This window comes from Lynx rufus, unplaced genomic scaffold, assembly GCF_022079265.1.
Source record: "Lynx rufus isolate CCGP_SWC_20201006 ecotype Redwood Valley unplaced genomic scaffold, mLynRuf1.p SCAF_2, whole genome shotgun sequence".
In the NCBI taxonomy this organism is placed as follows: Eukaryota; Metazoa; Chordata; class Mammalia; order Carnivora; family Felidae; genus Lynx; species Lynx rufus.
The window spans coordinates 201054530-201070480 of NW_025814834.1; the positions used below are offsets into that span (position 1 = coordinate 201054530).

Here is a 15951-nt window from a genome sequence, read left to right on the forward strand (position 1 = left end):
GGATGCCACCAACACATACTACAATGGTTGAAAACCTTTAGCTTTAATGCACTGATTTTTATAACTAAGATTTAGAAGAGAGGAGCATATATATTATAATATTAGCAAACATGTTTATTTGTACTTTTCATGTGCCAGGCACTCTTCTAAGTGCTTTCTATACATAAATTCAATGTACTGTCACAACAGTCCCATGAGATATATAAAATGTGAATGCATTTTTCACATGAGGAAACTGAGGTATAAAGAGATTGGGATAACTTGCTCAAGGACGTAAAGCTGATTAATAAGTGGCAGAGTTGGTATTTGAACCCAGACATTGCCACCAGAGTCTGTCCCTTGACCACTGTACTGTATTGCCTTTCTGTTAAGCCAAGACCACCTAAACAAAATCAAACTAGTCAAAAAAACTAATGGAAAGAAATGTTCCTCTCAAGTTTTACAGAATGCAATTAATGGATTTTTTTTTTAAGGCTGGGAAATTTGAGCTCATTTAGATACATCTAGAAGCCAATGAGAAAAGAAACAGATAGAAAACCCAGTCATTTAAGTCCTGTACCACAGTGATAGGGCTTTTATGCCATCAGCCTGGTAGTCCCCTTTACTCCACTATTTGGTTTAAATAATTCCTAAACATTTCAGAAGTGAAAGGGTTTTAAAGACAATCTGTTCTTCTATTCCCCTATTCTCTTCACTTAAAAAAATATATATATACATATATGTATATATATCTTGGACTGGTTCAGTCCAAAGAACATGCGACTCTTGATCTCAGGGTTGTAAGTTTGAGCCCCAATGTTGGATATAGAGATTACTTAAACTATTTTTTAAAACTTTTTTTTAAAGTTTACTTTCTGGGGCGCCTGGATGGCTCAGTCGGTTGAGCTTCCGACTTCGGCTCAGTCATGATCTCACGGTCTGTGAGTTCCAGCCCCGTGTCGGGCTCTGTGCTCAGAGCCTGGAGCCTGCTTCAGATTCTGTGTCTCCCTCTCTCTCTGCCCCTCCCCCATTCATGCTCTGTCTCTCTCTGTCTCAAAAATAAATAAACATTAAACAAAATTAAAAAAAAATAAAGTTTATTTTCAGAGAAGGAGAGAGAGAGAGAACAGGGGAGGAACAGGGAGAGAAAGAGCGAATTCCAAGTAGGCTCCGCAGTGTCAGCTCAGATTCCAGCGTGGAGCTGGAACCCACAAACCGTGAGATCATGACCTGAGCTGAAATCAAAAGTCGGATGCTGTACCGACTGAGCCACCCAGGCACCCCTTGTGAAAACTTTTTTTTTTTTTTTTAAGTTTTATTTAAGTAATCTCTACACTCCAGGTGGGGCTCGAACTCACAACCCCAACATCGAGTTTCATGGTCTTCTAACTGAGCCAGCCAGGTGCCCCCAAAATAAAATATAAAAAAATATCTGTTGGGGTGCCTGGGTGGTGCAGTCTTTTAGTGTCTGACTTGATCGCAGCTCAGGTCTTGATCTCAGGGTCATGAGTTCAAGCTCCGTGTTGGACTCTGTGCTGGGCATGAAGCCTACTTTAAAAAAAAATTGCTAATGAAACAGATGTCTAGAAAAGGCCATGGTCTTATAATTACTACAAGGTGTGACCCCCTCCCCCCATCTCCTAACCCTCTGAAAAATCAGAACCTCATAGTACAATGATAGGGTTGTGACTGGATTTCTGTTTGAGGTACAAGCTGTTAAAAGGAAAAGCAGCTAGGGCTGTTATCCTCAGCCTGTCACCCATAGTTTAAATGTAACTGGTGAGGAGGAGGGAGGATAGACTTGGTATTTAATTGAACTCCCAGCCACACAATCTTGTTTTGATAAAATTATGAAGTAAGTTTTACTGTGGATTACTGGGGCATGGACTCTCTGGACATAATTTCGTAAATCCTGTAGCATGTGATTTCCACATAGTAGGTGCTAGTAAGGGTTTACTGTTACAATTGTTCTCTCAAACTGTCCCACAATTAATGTCTCTGTTTTTACACAGTAGTACTTCCCTATTTCTTGGCATTCCAGGTAAGTGAGAGTTAGAAATTTGAGTAGCCCAAAGGCAACCATGGTATATTACATAACAGAATTTAGGTTATTTACAGTCACTTCATGGCATTGTGCTTGGTCAGTATCATCCACAATTGGACTTAATGAAAGTTGTCAGTAAACAGGTGATTTGGAAATGGAGTCATTGACCATTTCAGAATGGTTATGATGTTTTGTTTTTAAATTTACATACCAAAAAACACACCCTTTTGGGAGTGCAGTTCTATGAGTTGTGACAATGCACACTTTCATGTAAGCACCATAACACTGCTCCCTAAAAGTTCCACCATCCCCAGAATTTTCTTCGTGCTGCTCCTTTGTAGTCAAACCCTAACCCACTCCAAGCCACTGGCAACCACTAATCTGTTCTCTCCATTCATATAGCTTTGCCTTTTCCAGAGTGTCATATAAATGGAATCATATAGTAAGTAGCCTTTTGTCTTGCCACTTTCACTTAGCATATGCATTTGATTATCCATGTTGTCGCATGTGTCCGTAGTTCTTCCTTACTATTGCTGAGTAGTACTCCATTATATAGATATATATTTATAGTTTATCCATTCACCAGTTGAAGGACAATCTATTTTTCCAGTTTTGGACAGTTATTAATAATGTTGCTGTAAACATTCACACACCAATTTTTGTGTGAATAGAAGTTTGCACTTCTTTAGTAAATACCTTAGGAGTGGGATTTCTGGGTCATATGATAAATATATACTTCACTTTATAAGAAACTGCAAACTGTTTTCTAAAGAGATTGCACCATTATACATTCACACAGAAATGTATGATGATTTCAGTTGCTCAACATCCTCTCCAGCACTTGTCTATTTTTAAAATTTTTAAATTATTCTAATAGTATTTAATGGTTATTCATTTCCCTCATTGCATTCTCCAGATGACTAATGATATTGAATATCTTTTCATGTGTTTGTCATCTGCATATCTTCTTAGGCATAGGGTCTGTTCAGATCTTTTGTCCATTTTTTAATTGCATTGTTACTTTTCTTGTTGAATTTTGAGAGTTCTTTATATAACCTGTATACAAGTTATTTGTCAGATATGTGATTTTTAATATTTTCTCTTCATGTATGACATGTCTTTATTTTCTTTTATGGAGCAGGAGTTTACATTTTGGTGAAGTTCACTTTATCAATTTCTTTCTTTTTTTTTTCACAAAGTTTATTTATTTTGAGAGAGAGAGAGAGAGTAGGGAGAGGCAGAGAAAGAGGGAGAGAGAGAATCCCAAGCAGGCTCTGCACTATTAGTGCAGAGTCCAATGCGGGGCTGGAACTCACAAATCATGAGATCACAACCTGAGCCGAAGTCATACGCTTAAACGACTGAGCCACCAGGCACTCGTCAATTTCTTTCTTTTGTGGATTATGCTTTTGGTGTTACATGTAAGAACTCTGTCCTGACCCAAAGTTATGAAGATTTTTTTTTCCGTATATATTTTCTTCTAAAAGTTTTGTAGTTTTACATTTTTAATTTTAAGTGTATGATCAGTTTTGAGTTTGCTTTTTTATAAGGTATGAGATATAGGTTAAATTCGTTTTTGTTGCTACTGCTGTATTTTTTGTTATATTTTAAAAAGTTGTCAGAACTACCTATTTTTTCAGAGGAAACAAACCAAATACTACTTTAATTCTTTTTTTTCATAGGTAGCATATACACATGGTACAGAATTTAGGCTATATGATGAAAAGTAAATCTTCTCCCACCTTGGTCCCATAGGCCACCCAGATACTACCGTTCCCTTCCCTACCAAGATAACTGCTGTTATCAGTTTCTTATTTATCTTTCCAGGAATAATTTATGCATTTACAGTTATATGTCTTTTAAGAAATGATAACAAATTATTCTCACTATTCTGTACCTTGGATTTTCAATGAACAGTGTATTTTATTTTTTATTTTTAAAAAAAAAATTTTTTTTTTCAACGTTTTTATTTATTTTTGGGACAGAGAGAGACAGAGCATGAACGGGGGAGGGGCAGAGAGAGAGGGAGACACAGAATCGGAAACAGGCTCCAGGCTCCAAGCCATCCGCCCAGAGCCTGACGCCGGGCTCGAACTCACGGACCGCGAGATCGTGACCTGGCTGAAGTCGGACGCTTAACCGACTGCGCCACCCAGGCGCCCCTGAACAGTGTATTTTAGAGGTCCTTTCATGAGTTTTTTCATTTTTTAAAAACAGCTTTATTGAGATGTCATTGACATTATCATACAATTCACCATTATCAGATGTGCAGTTCAATGGCTTTTTTATACATTCAGGGTTATGCAACCAACCATCACCATAATCTAATTTCAGATTATTTTGTCCCCTCCTAAAATAAACCCTTTACCATTAGCAGTCAATCCCTATTCTTCTCCCTTACGCTTCAGCCCTGGCAACCACTAATCCACTTTCTTGTCTTGATAGGTGTGTCTGTTCTGGACATTTCATATAAATGGAATGATACAACATGTCTTTTGTGACAGGATTCTTTCTTTTATTTATTTTGTTTAATTTTTAAGAAGTTTTATTTAAGCAATTTCTACACCCAACATGGGGCTCGAACCCATGACCCTGAGATTAAGAGTTACAGCTCTTCCAGCTCAGACCTCGGAGAATGATCTCCTCTGAGCCCCTCTGGTGTAAAATAAACCTCCTGCCTTCCAAAAATACAAAAACAAAAACAAAACAAAAAAGGGTTACAGCTCTTCCAATTGGGCCAGCCAGGTACCTCTGGATTCTTTCATTTAGCTTAATATTTTCATGAGTCTTATTCTTTTTCAGTGTATTTCATTGTGGTTATACCCTGATTTATTTAACTGTATCACTTTTGATGGACATTTAGGCTGATATTCCTTGTATGTACAGTATTATTTTTACATAGAAGTTCAACTGTAATATAAATTGCTAAACATGGAACTGTGGGGTCAAAACAATATATGTTTTTTAATTTTGGTAGATACTGCTAAGTAGCCCTGTATAGAGACCTCTAACAAATTTATATTCCCCCCACTCCAACAACAGACGAAATGACTATCCATAAAATTTTCAGAGTACATGTAAAACTTTTTCATCATTGCCAGAGGAGGAATATATAGTTTTAATCTGTGTTTTTATTATGAATGAGAATAAAGGTAATTTCATTACTTTAAGAACTATTTGAATTTCTTGTGCTGTGTTTTTTTGGTTTTGTTTTGTTTTGTTTTGTTTTTTGCAATTTTTCTTTTGGGTGGTTGGGTGCCTATTGATGTCTAAATATTTTTTATATGTAAAAGAAATTAGTTCTTTGTCTTTGATATATATATTGCATATATTTTTGCTAGTTTGTCTTTTTGTCCTTTATTATGTTTGTTGCCATGCAGACATTTTATTTGTCTGACAAATAAATAAAATTACATTTTATTTTTATGTAATTGAACATGTCAAGTATTTTATGGCTCCTGAGCTTTGGGTCATCTTTATTTTATTTATTTATTTTTAAATGTTTATTTATTTTTCAAAGAGAGAGCGGGTGCAAGCAGGGGAGGGGCAGAGAGAGAGGGTGACAGAGGATCAGAAGCAGGCTCCATGCTGACAGCAGAGAGCCCAATGTGGGGATGGAACTTGTGATCCTGGAGCTCATGACCTGAGCTGATGTCAGACACTTAACTGACTGAGCCACTCAGGCGCCCCCTTTGGGCCATCTTTAGAAGGGCTTTTCATTTACTGCTGAGAATTTTTTTTCCCCAATTTTAAAAATTGAGATAATTGTAGATTTATTTGCAGTTATAAGAAATAATACAGAGTGGAACACCTGGGTGGCTAAGTGGGCTAAGTGTCAGACTTTGGCTCAGGTCATGATCTCTTGGTTTGTGAGTTTCAGCCTTGCGTTGAGCTCTGTGCTGGGATTTTCTTTTCTCCCCCTCTCTCTGTCCCTTCCCCACTCTCTCTCTCTCTCTCAAAATAAATAAATAATTTTTTTAATTAAAAAAAAATAACATACAGAGATCTCTTGTATACGTTGCCTAGTTTTCTCCAGTGGTAACATTTTGCAAAACTGTTGTGCAATATGACAATCAGGATATTGACCCTGATATAATCCACCAGTCTCATTCAGATTTACCCAGTTTTACTTGTATTTGTTGACTTGTATTCATTTGTGGATGTATGTGGATTAAGTCCTATACAATTTAGTCACTTTCATAGGTTCTTTTTTTTTTTTTTTTAGTGTTTATTTGTTTATTTTGAGAGAAAGTAAGCAGGGGAGGGGCAGAGAGACAGAAAATCCCAAGCAGGCTCCACACTGTTAGCAAAGAGCCAGCCCATTGTGGGGCTTGAACCCACGAACCACGAGATCATGACCTGAGACAAAAATCAAGAGTTGGTCATTGGTTGGTCATTGGTCACCTCACTGACTGAGTCACCCAGGAGCCCCTAAAGGTTCTTTTATCTGTCATCACAGTCCAGACACTGAATGATTCCATCACAAAGGTCCCTCATATTGCCCTTTTGTAACCACATCTGCTTCCCTGCTACTCAGTGCCTAACAACCTCACGAATCTCTTTCCTGTTCCTAAAATTTTGTCATTTCAAAGATGTTATATAAATACATTTTTGTATTGTCTTTTGCTCAACGTAATTCTCTGGAGGTTCGTGTAAGTCGTGTGTATCAAGTTTTTTTCTTTTTATTGATAAGTAATTTTCCATGATCTGGATATACCAGTTTGTTTAACCATTCACTTCTTGAGAGACACCTGAGCTGATTGCAGTTTTTGACTATTACAAATAAGGCTACTATGAATATTCATGTAAAGGTTTTGGTGTGAACATAAGTTCTCATTTCTCTAGGATAAATGCCTAGGACTTCAATTGTTGGGTCGTGTAATAGTTGCATATTAAGAGTTTTTCTTTTCTGAGCCAACTTTATCGAGGTATAATTTGTGTACAATAAAATGCACATTGTAAGTATTTAGTTTGATGGGTTTTCAGAAATGTATGCAACTGTGTAAGCATCACCCCCCTCAAGATATAGAGCATTTATATCTACCTCACAAACTTCCCCCATAACCCTGTTCAGTCTCTGCCCCATCTATTGCTAGAGTTTAGTTTTTAGATCATTAGAGATTAGAATTTCATATAAATGGAATCAGGGGTGCCTGGGTGGTGCAATCAGTTAAACGTTGGACTCTCTTGATTTTGGCTCAGATCATAATCTCATGGTTCATGGAATTGAGCCCCAAGTTGAGAGATTCTCTCTCCTCCCATTCTCTCTGCAGCCCCCCTCAAAATGAATAAACTTTAAAAATGAAATACAAATACGGGGTGCCTGGGTGGCTCAGTCGATTGAGCGTCCGACTTCGGCTCAGGTCATGATCTCACAGTTCGTGAGTGCTAGCTAGCCCTGTGTTGGGCTCTGTGCTGACGGCTCAGAGCCTGGAGCCTGCTTCAGATTCTGTGTCTCCCTCTCTGTCTGCTCCTCCCCCTCTCATGCTCTGTTTCTCTCTCCTTCAAAAATAAAAACATAAAAAAAATTTTTTTAATGAAATACAAATTTAAAAATTAAATAAATGGAATCATAGAGTATTTCTTTTGAGACTGGATTTTTTTTTTGCTTAAATATTTTTTGAGATTCATCCCTGTTGTTTTGTGTATTAATGGCTTGTTCTTTTTTCCCCTTTTTTTCTTTTTAGAGTAGGCTCGACACCCAATGTAGGACTTGAACTCCGACCCTGAGATTAAGAGTCGCCTGCTCTACCTGCTGAGCCAGCCAGGCACCCCCTCCCCCCTTTTTTTTTCTAATTTTTTTTTACTTTATTTTTTTAAATGATTATTTATTTTGAGAGAGAGAGAAAGACACACACATACTCACACATACGCACGTGCATGCACGAGAGCAGGAGAGGGGTACAGAGAGAGGGATTGAAAGAATCCCAAGCAGGCTTTGCAACATCAGCACAGACCCCATCTCAGGGCTTCATCTCATGAACCATGAGATCATGACCTGAGCTGAGATATAGAGTCGGATGCTTACCCGACTGAGCCACCCAGGCACCCCTAGTTTTTTAATAAACTATTTCTTAGAACAGTTTTAGGGGCACCTGGGTGGCTCAGTGGGGTAAGCATCCGACTTTGGCTCAGGTCATAATCTCGTGGTTCATGAGTTCGAGCCCGCGTCAGGCTCTGTGCTGACAGCTCAGAGCCTGGAACCTCCTTCGGATCCTGTGTCTCCTTTTTTCTCTGTGCTCCTCCCCCACTTGTGCTCTGTCTCTCAAAAATGAATAAACGTTAAGAAAAAATTTAGAACAGTTGAGATTTACAGAAAAATTGGGAAGGTAATAGGGTTTCCATACACCCAGTTTCTCCATAGCAATATCTTACATTAGTATGGTGCATTTGTTAAAACTAATGAGCCAATATTAATACAGTATTATTAACTGAAGTCCATCATTTATTCAGATCTTAGTTTTTCCATTTGTCTTCATGTCTCTTTAGGCTTCTCTGTGACAGTATATCCTTAGATTTTTTAAGAAACTGCAAACTGTTTTAGAGTGGCTGTACTGTTTACATTCCCACTTGCAATGTGCTAGTGATCCATTTTCTCTGCATCCTTGTCAGTATTTGGCGCTATCACTATTTTTTATTTTAGGCATACTTCTAGGTGTGTAGTTTCATCTTACTGCAGTTTTAATTTGCCTTTCTTTAATGACTAATGATGTTGAATACCTTTTCTTGTGCTTCATTTGCCATCTGTATGACTTTGGTGAAATATCTGGTCAGGTCTTCTGTGCATTTTGTAATTGAATTAGTTAAAAAAAAAAAAAGACGTGTTGAGTTTTGAGAATTCTTTATACTTTATAGATACTAGTCTTTTGTTGGATATGTAGTTTGTAAATACTTTCTCCTCGTCTGTAGCTTGTCTTTTCATCCTTTCTACGTAGGCTTTCACATAGGAAACATTTTTAATTTGATGAAGGCCAATTTATCAATATTTCCTTTTATTGATTGCATTTAGTGTCAAGTCTAAGAACTCTTGTCTAGCTAGAGCCCAAAGATTTTCTCCTATTTTTTCTAAAAGTATTATAGTTGTACATTTGATATTATTAAAGTATACGATCCATTTGGGGTTAGTTTTTTTTAATAAAGTGAGAGGGTTATATTTCTGAATATTTTTTAAATCTCCTATATTCTAGTATTTTATATTTAACATTTAAGATAATTCATTTTATATTTAAGATTTAAATATTTGATCCGTCTGCAATAAAAGAGTGTATGAAGGGAGGAATATATATATACCCCCCTCATTCCAGATGGGTCAAATATTTAAATTTTAAACATGAAACCTGATGTTTTCCAGATGTACTCATATACCACCATGTATTCAATAATCTATCTTTTCCTTATTGATATATGCTATGAACATGAGAATATAGGTTTGTGTGGGAACACAAGTTTTTATTTTTCTGGGATAAATGCCTAAGAGTGCAATCCTTTATTTATTTGGGTGGGGGTTGGGTGATTTGGTTTCCTGTCCTTAATAGTGGTATAATTTGTATATACAATAAAATGCACAGATCTTAAATATTCAGTGTGATGACTTTGACATTGTGTAAATCCATGTAATCATCACCCATCCAAATATGGTGTTTTAAATCCAACCAAATAAAGGAATAGTCTAGGAAACTATGGGCAGTGTCAGTCTGGTAATGAGTGGTTATCATCTGCTTTGTTTTGTTTTGTTTTAATGGAAGAAATAGCTCACTTAACAGAATTATTGAAAATGCAGAAGTAATGTTTGCTTCTCAACAAAACAATACAGTAAATTGCAGTCTAGTTTCTTAGGGAGAAACTTTGATGTCTCTTATATTGTATGGATTCCCGTTATTTCATTAAAACAACTTATTTCATTAATAGTCATTGGAGCTATTCCTTAATGTTAATTCCAAACTTGACATATGATTATTCATATTTGGTGCTGTGTAGATTGTGGTCTTGTCTACAGGTCTTATTATAGAAATTCCCATTATGCAGAAATCTCTATTACAAAAGAAGTCTTCTACTTATTTTGAGCAATACCCAGTACTCTTTGGGAAGTCCCTTGAAGGTTATGGGAATGTTATTTGAAGGGTATAATATGTTCAGTGTGGTGAACATACTGATAATCTTTAATAAGTCTCTTTCATAAAACTTGCTGTGGGTAAATAGTTTGTTTTTATAACATTACAGAACAACTATTAACCACATTCTGAGTCTTTCCCTCTCCTGATTCTTCTGTTGGTACCATTTGTGGGTAAGGGAGAAGGAGGCATGGACTGCATACGGTTAAAAAACAAACCAGTGATCTTGATGCTCTGCTGTCCCCCTCAGCTGACTCTTGGCCAAGTTTCTCTTGGTCACTTAACCAGTGTATAGTTAGTTGCTCTTCTTAAGGGTAAACCAGGAAAGGTGATTTCTCATGTTAGAAAGTTAGACGGTTTGTTGGGGAGGAACTCAGCAACTGGGGCAAGAGTTCACATGTATAGATGCTCATTTAGGTTGCTAAGCTTCACCACGTTCTGATAACCACTGCCATGATTCCTGCAAGTTCAAGTTTCACAATTTGGCCAATGAAGTTTCCATATGCTGCTAGTTTATCCCTAACGCTAGAACATCCATTTCATTAGAAGAGAATTTATATTACTATAATCTTCATTAATTTTAAAAGCTGCGTATGAAAGAGATGGAGATATTTCTCTTGGTAATGAGTAAGAATAAGGAGACAGGAATATGGATGCGTTTCTCCACATCCAGTTTGCTTGGATTCTGGCCCGTGAAGATGTGCCAGCCACGCAACTGAAATGGTTCTGTGGCAAGAGTGGTGCTTGATGCCAGTTGTTCATTTACAGGTAGCTTTTGAAAATGGCTGCCTCTCAGTTCACCGGGCTCACAGCTGTTGCTGATGTAATTAAAGATCTAGACACTCAGATAGCTGTAAGTAAGCTCGTTGAGGCCGCTGTTGACAGAATTTGGTAAATGTGCTTCTGATCTTGATGACACCAAAGCTGCTGTCCACAGAGTCTACCTCATGGCTTTAAAATTTAGGAGTCTTGGCTACTCCAGGCTAGGGACTCTGCATGTACTCAAAGATTGCTAACACTCAGAGAAAATTTGCTCTTGATGACAAAGAACAGCTTACTTTTAACAGTTGCTAAAAATCGTGTTGATTAGACATAGCCCTGACATAGATTTAAGCATGTTTTGAAGTGCCAAAATGAACTAATCTGTTTTCTGAAGTTTTGTGACTGGTTTTAAGTATGTGCTTGTGCCATGATTTATTTGAATTTAACATTATTTGCTGTTGAAAAATAACACATTTAGTACTTAACCAAGTATTCTATTTTTACGAAGTCTTCAAAAATGTCTTACTCATTCTAGTTTATTTTTGTATAAGATTTCTCATTTCATTTACTTATTTAATTTTGTGGACTATTTCATTTAGATTTTAGAGAAAATATAGTTTCTAAATATGAGGTGAGAGCAATGAACATTCCTCATTCCGTCCATTTTTAATGTGCAGGTATCACATGGTCACTATCCCAGAAATCCTAAAGACCCTTCAAGTCCAAGAGACTTTATATAAGTTTACTTTCAAAACTTACCCTTTATTAAAGATGTTTCTGGAGTTAATTCTCTTGTTTTCCTTCTACAGTTGATTGGCCTTGGTCCTCACAGCTCCAAAAAGAAACAGGATCTTGATAAGCTCTATGAGCTGAAGTCCAAAGCTCGGCAGATTATGAACCAGTTTGGCCCCTCAGCCCTAATCAACCTTTCCAATTTCTCATCCATAAAACCGGAACCAGCCAGCACTCCTCCACAAGGCTCCATGGCCAATAGCACTACAGTGGTAAAGATACCAGGCACTCCTGGGACTGGAGGGCGTCTCAGCCCTGAAAATAATCAGGTATCGTTTCTTATTTTTGGTTCTTTATAGGTACCTCTTATCTGTTATTTGAACCAGTAATGCTTTGGGGGAGATGTCTGTCTATCTCAGATGCTGCTTCTTCCTTTTAGCTGGAAAAGGTCTTTTCCCTCCTTTGGACTTCTTTATTTTTTTTATTTTCTAATTTTGTTGTTGTTGTTTATTTATTGTTGAGAGAGAGAGAGTGTGTGTGAGCAGGGAAGGGGCAGAGAGAGAGAGAGGGAGACACAGAATGTGAAGCAGGCTCCAGGCTCTGAACTGTCAGCACAGAGCCCGACATGGGACTCAAACTCACAAGCTGTGAGATCATGACCTGAGCCGAAGTCGGACGCTTAACCCACTGAGCCACCCAGTCGCCCTATTTTTTTTAAATAGGTTTGTTGGGGGGCGCCTGGGTATCTCAGTGGGTTGAGCGTCCAAATTTGGCTCAGGTCATGATCTTGCCATTCATCAGAGCCCTGCGTCGGGATAGCTGCTGTCAGCACAGAGCCCACTTTGGGTCCTCTGTCTCCCTCTCTGTCTGCACCTCCCTTGCTCACACTCTCTCTCTGAAAAATAAAATTTAAATTTAAAAGAAATTTAAAGAGTTTTACTATTTATTTATTTATTTATTTATTTATTTATTTATTTATCTTTAGCTTATTTTGAGAGAGAGTGAGAGAGCAGAGGAGGGGCAGAGAGAGAGAGCAAGAATCCCAAACAGGCTTAGGCTTGAACTCACGAACTGTGAGATCATGACCTGAGCCAAAACCAAGAGTCAGACACTTAACCATCTGAGCCACCCAGACGCCCCTGTCCTTTGGACTTCTGAAGTTCTTTATGAAATTATCATGTACAATGTTTATCAGTGTTTGTAGTGTTTATGTGTGTGATGTATATTTACATCCATATACACACACTAACACATGTTGCCTATGATAGGTTTTTATATTTTTATGTATAAATACATATATGCTCTATAATTGGTAAATAAAATAGCTAAATAAAATAACTAATGCATTCATTATTCATTATTCCTGTAATTAAGTACCATTGCCTCCAGTCTTTTCTCCTTCTAGTTCATTCAGCTGCTGCCATTAATTTTCTGCAGTACTTCTAAAATCTGCCCCCTACTTTCTGGCCATGATTCTGATTCTGCTCTGCAGACCCACAAGAGATAAGAAATAAGTATTATCTCTTAACTTGAACCTTGTAGGCTGGAATAGGAGGGAGAGACATTTCAAGAAAATAGGGGGAGGGACCAGCAAAGGTGAATGGGGAAGGTTGGGCAGATAGTTGGGAAGCCAGCTTGTGTTGAATGTGTAGTCTGTTGGAGAAGAGCAGGAGGTAAGACAGTTTAGGCTGGATTATGGCAGAATAAACTGAGCATATACTAGTCAGTTTCCTTTGGAACTTTTAGTCATTAGACAATCTTTGCAAATATTTAATAGAAGAGTAAGTAACATAATAAAAGTAGTATATCGTAGGAGGATTAACTTGGTAGTAAGTGGATAAGAAAGGTAGGAAAGGGGGCAGACTGAGAGGAAGACCAGGTCTAAGACTTCTGTAGTAAATCAAGATGTGCAGTAAAGGCTTGTTGTAGTGGTAATGTTAGAATGGAGAATGGATAGATCTGAGAAATCATGAACAAATATGTATTTTAAAAATTTGTTTCTTGGGGCGCCTGGGTGGCGCAGTCGGTTAAGCGTCCGACTTCAGCCAGGTCACGATCTCGCGGTCCGGGAGTTCGAGCCCCACGTCAGGCTCTGGGCTGATGGCTCAGAGCCTGGAGCCTGTTTCCGATTCTGTGTCTCCCTCTCTCTCTGCCCCTCCCCCGTTCATGCTCTGTCTCTCTCTGTCCCAAAAATAAATAAACGTTGAAAAAAAAAAAAAATTAAAAAAATAAATAAATAAAAATTTGTTTCTTTTTTCTTTATTTCCAAGATTATACATGCTTATCACAGAAACTTTAGAAATACAAGAATAAATAGCCCATAATTTTACCATCACCCCAAAATAACTATGGTTAACATTTTTTTTAATATGAAGTTTATTGTCATACTGGTTTCCATACAACACCCAGTGCTCATCCCAACAGGTGCCCTCCTCGATGCCCATCACCACTTTCCCCTCCCTCCCACTCCCCATCAACCCTCAGTTTATTCTCAGTTTATGGTTAGCATTTTAATGTATGTCTTTTGATTATTGTTTAATGGTATATATATATGTAACATGACATTTCCTCTCTGAAAAAGGGATCACAGTTGTACACACTTATACAAATATTATATGGAGATGAACACATGGTCCCTGCCCTCAGGGAGCTTTCAGCCTACTAAGTCTGAAACAGGCAAGTTTATGGGGTGCCTGGGTGGCTCAGTCGGTTGAGCAGCCGACTTCGGCTCAGGTCATGATCTTGGGGTCCATGAGTTTGAGCCCCGTGTTGGGCTCTGTGCTGACAGCTCAGAACCTGGGCCTGCTTTGGATTCTGTGTCTCCCTCTCTCTCTCTGCCCCTTCCCTGCTCACACTCTGTCAAAAATAAATAAACATTAAAAAAAAAGAAAGAAAGAAACAGGCAAGTTTACAACTACATACAATGATAGAAGGGTGCACAGAGTCTAGTAGAGGCCAAAGGAGGAAGTGGTTCCTTTTACCTGGGTGGGCTAGGAAAAGCAGAAAGAAGGCACCATAGACTGAGCAGATAGGAAGAAGGGTAGAAGAGCACGTCCAAAAGCAACAGAGGCACATACAAGTTGTGATGGTCAGAAAATTGCGAATTATTTAATGTAGAGGGAAGGTAAGGCATAGTGAGAAAGAGATGAAGCAGAAATAAACTGACAGATGTTGGCCTCTCGGCCACACTGCTCTTGTGGCCTTTCCCTGGGCTACTTCTGTCTTGAGAGTACAGTTTCGTAGAATACAAGTCTTGTAGGCCAGACTGCTGACTTTTGGAAAGTAGAAACTAAACCCAACACAGTGACAGCCTTTCTTCATTACAGGGTAATGAGGTGTTTTTCTCCCTTAATACTTACTGAAAAAATCTTCTCCCAATTAACTTTAGGTATTGACCAAGAAGAAATTACAAGACTTAGTCAGAGAAGTGGATCCTAATGAGCAATTGGATGAAGATGTGGAGGAGGTAAGGTGGGGTTGGGAACCCCAGAATCTGTGTCCCTGAGACCTAATACAGAATATTGGCTCTTTAGAGGCAGACAAATCTGAATCTGAATGTTGGCTCTGCCACTTACCAGTTCTGTAGCTGTGGACAAGTCACGTACTCTTTTTGACTCAGTTTCCTCTTGTGTTGGCAGGGTATGGTATTATTTACCCACAGGGTTATTGTGAGGGTTCCCTGGAATAACTTGTACAAATCACTTAGGAGAATGCCTAGCACTTTCTACCTAGCAGCTGCTGCTGCTTTTGCTTGGCGAAAAGGGCTTCGTTTGTTGTTCACAGGCAATCACTTTCAACAATTTTAGTTGTTTCTATAATATTCCTCCATATTTTTAAGTAATATACTGAAACAGATATTCTTTGATTTCTGTCTGTTGATAGAATTTTGTTAAACCACTCACATCCATACATGCTTCCCTTTCCCTCATTTTTCCAGTATACTTTTGTCACAACTTTTAGGTAACTCAGAAATCAGTATTTACATTATTCTGACCAAGTGAATATTGTTCACCACTGAACCAAGTCCTGTTTTGTACTACTTACAAAGTTGATAATTGACTCATTTTCATTTAGTTTTTTTTTTTTTTTTTGTGCCTTTTTTATTCGACTTCTGCTATCACCTCTGGTGTACACTTTATCAACATTGTTTTCCAAATGGAAAAATAATCTGCAGATTTTAGTCTCTCCCCCGCCCGCTTTCCCGACTCGGAGATTTCACTCCCAGAATCCTCCATCGTCTTCTGGTCTGATTAATTTTAGGTCACTTGAACAAACCTCTCCTGGGTCTTCCTTTTGCTCTTTCTTTTTTTTTCTCTTTGGATC

At 38.0% G+C, this 15951-nt stretch overlaps 1 protein-coding gene across 1 annotated transcript in view; it reads left to right on the forward strand.

Moving 5' to 3' along the window:
- Positions 1–15951, forward strand: part of TAF12 (TATA-box binding protein associated factor 12) — a 32104-nt gene that overhangs the window by 3276 nt on the left and 12877 nt on the right. Inside the window, exons 2-3 of the mRNA XM_047084923.1 lie at positions 11706–11957; positions 15017–15094. Of these exons, the coding sequence (XP_046940879.1) occupies positions 11790–11957; positions 15017–15094 (246 nt within the window). The 5' untranslated portion in view covers positions 11706–11789. The remainder of the gene's footprint in view (positions 1–11705; positions 11958–15016; positions 15095–15951) is intronic.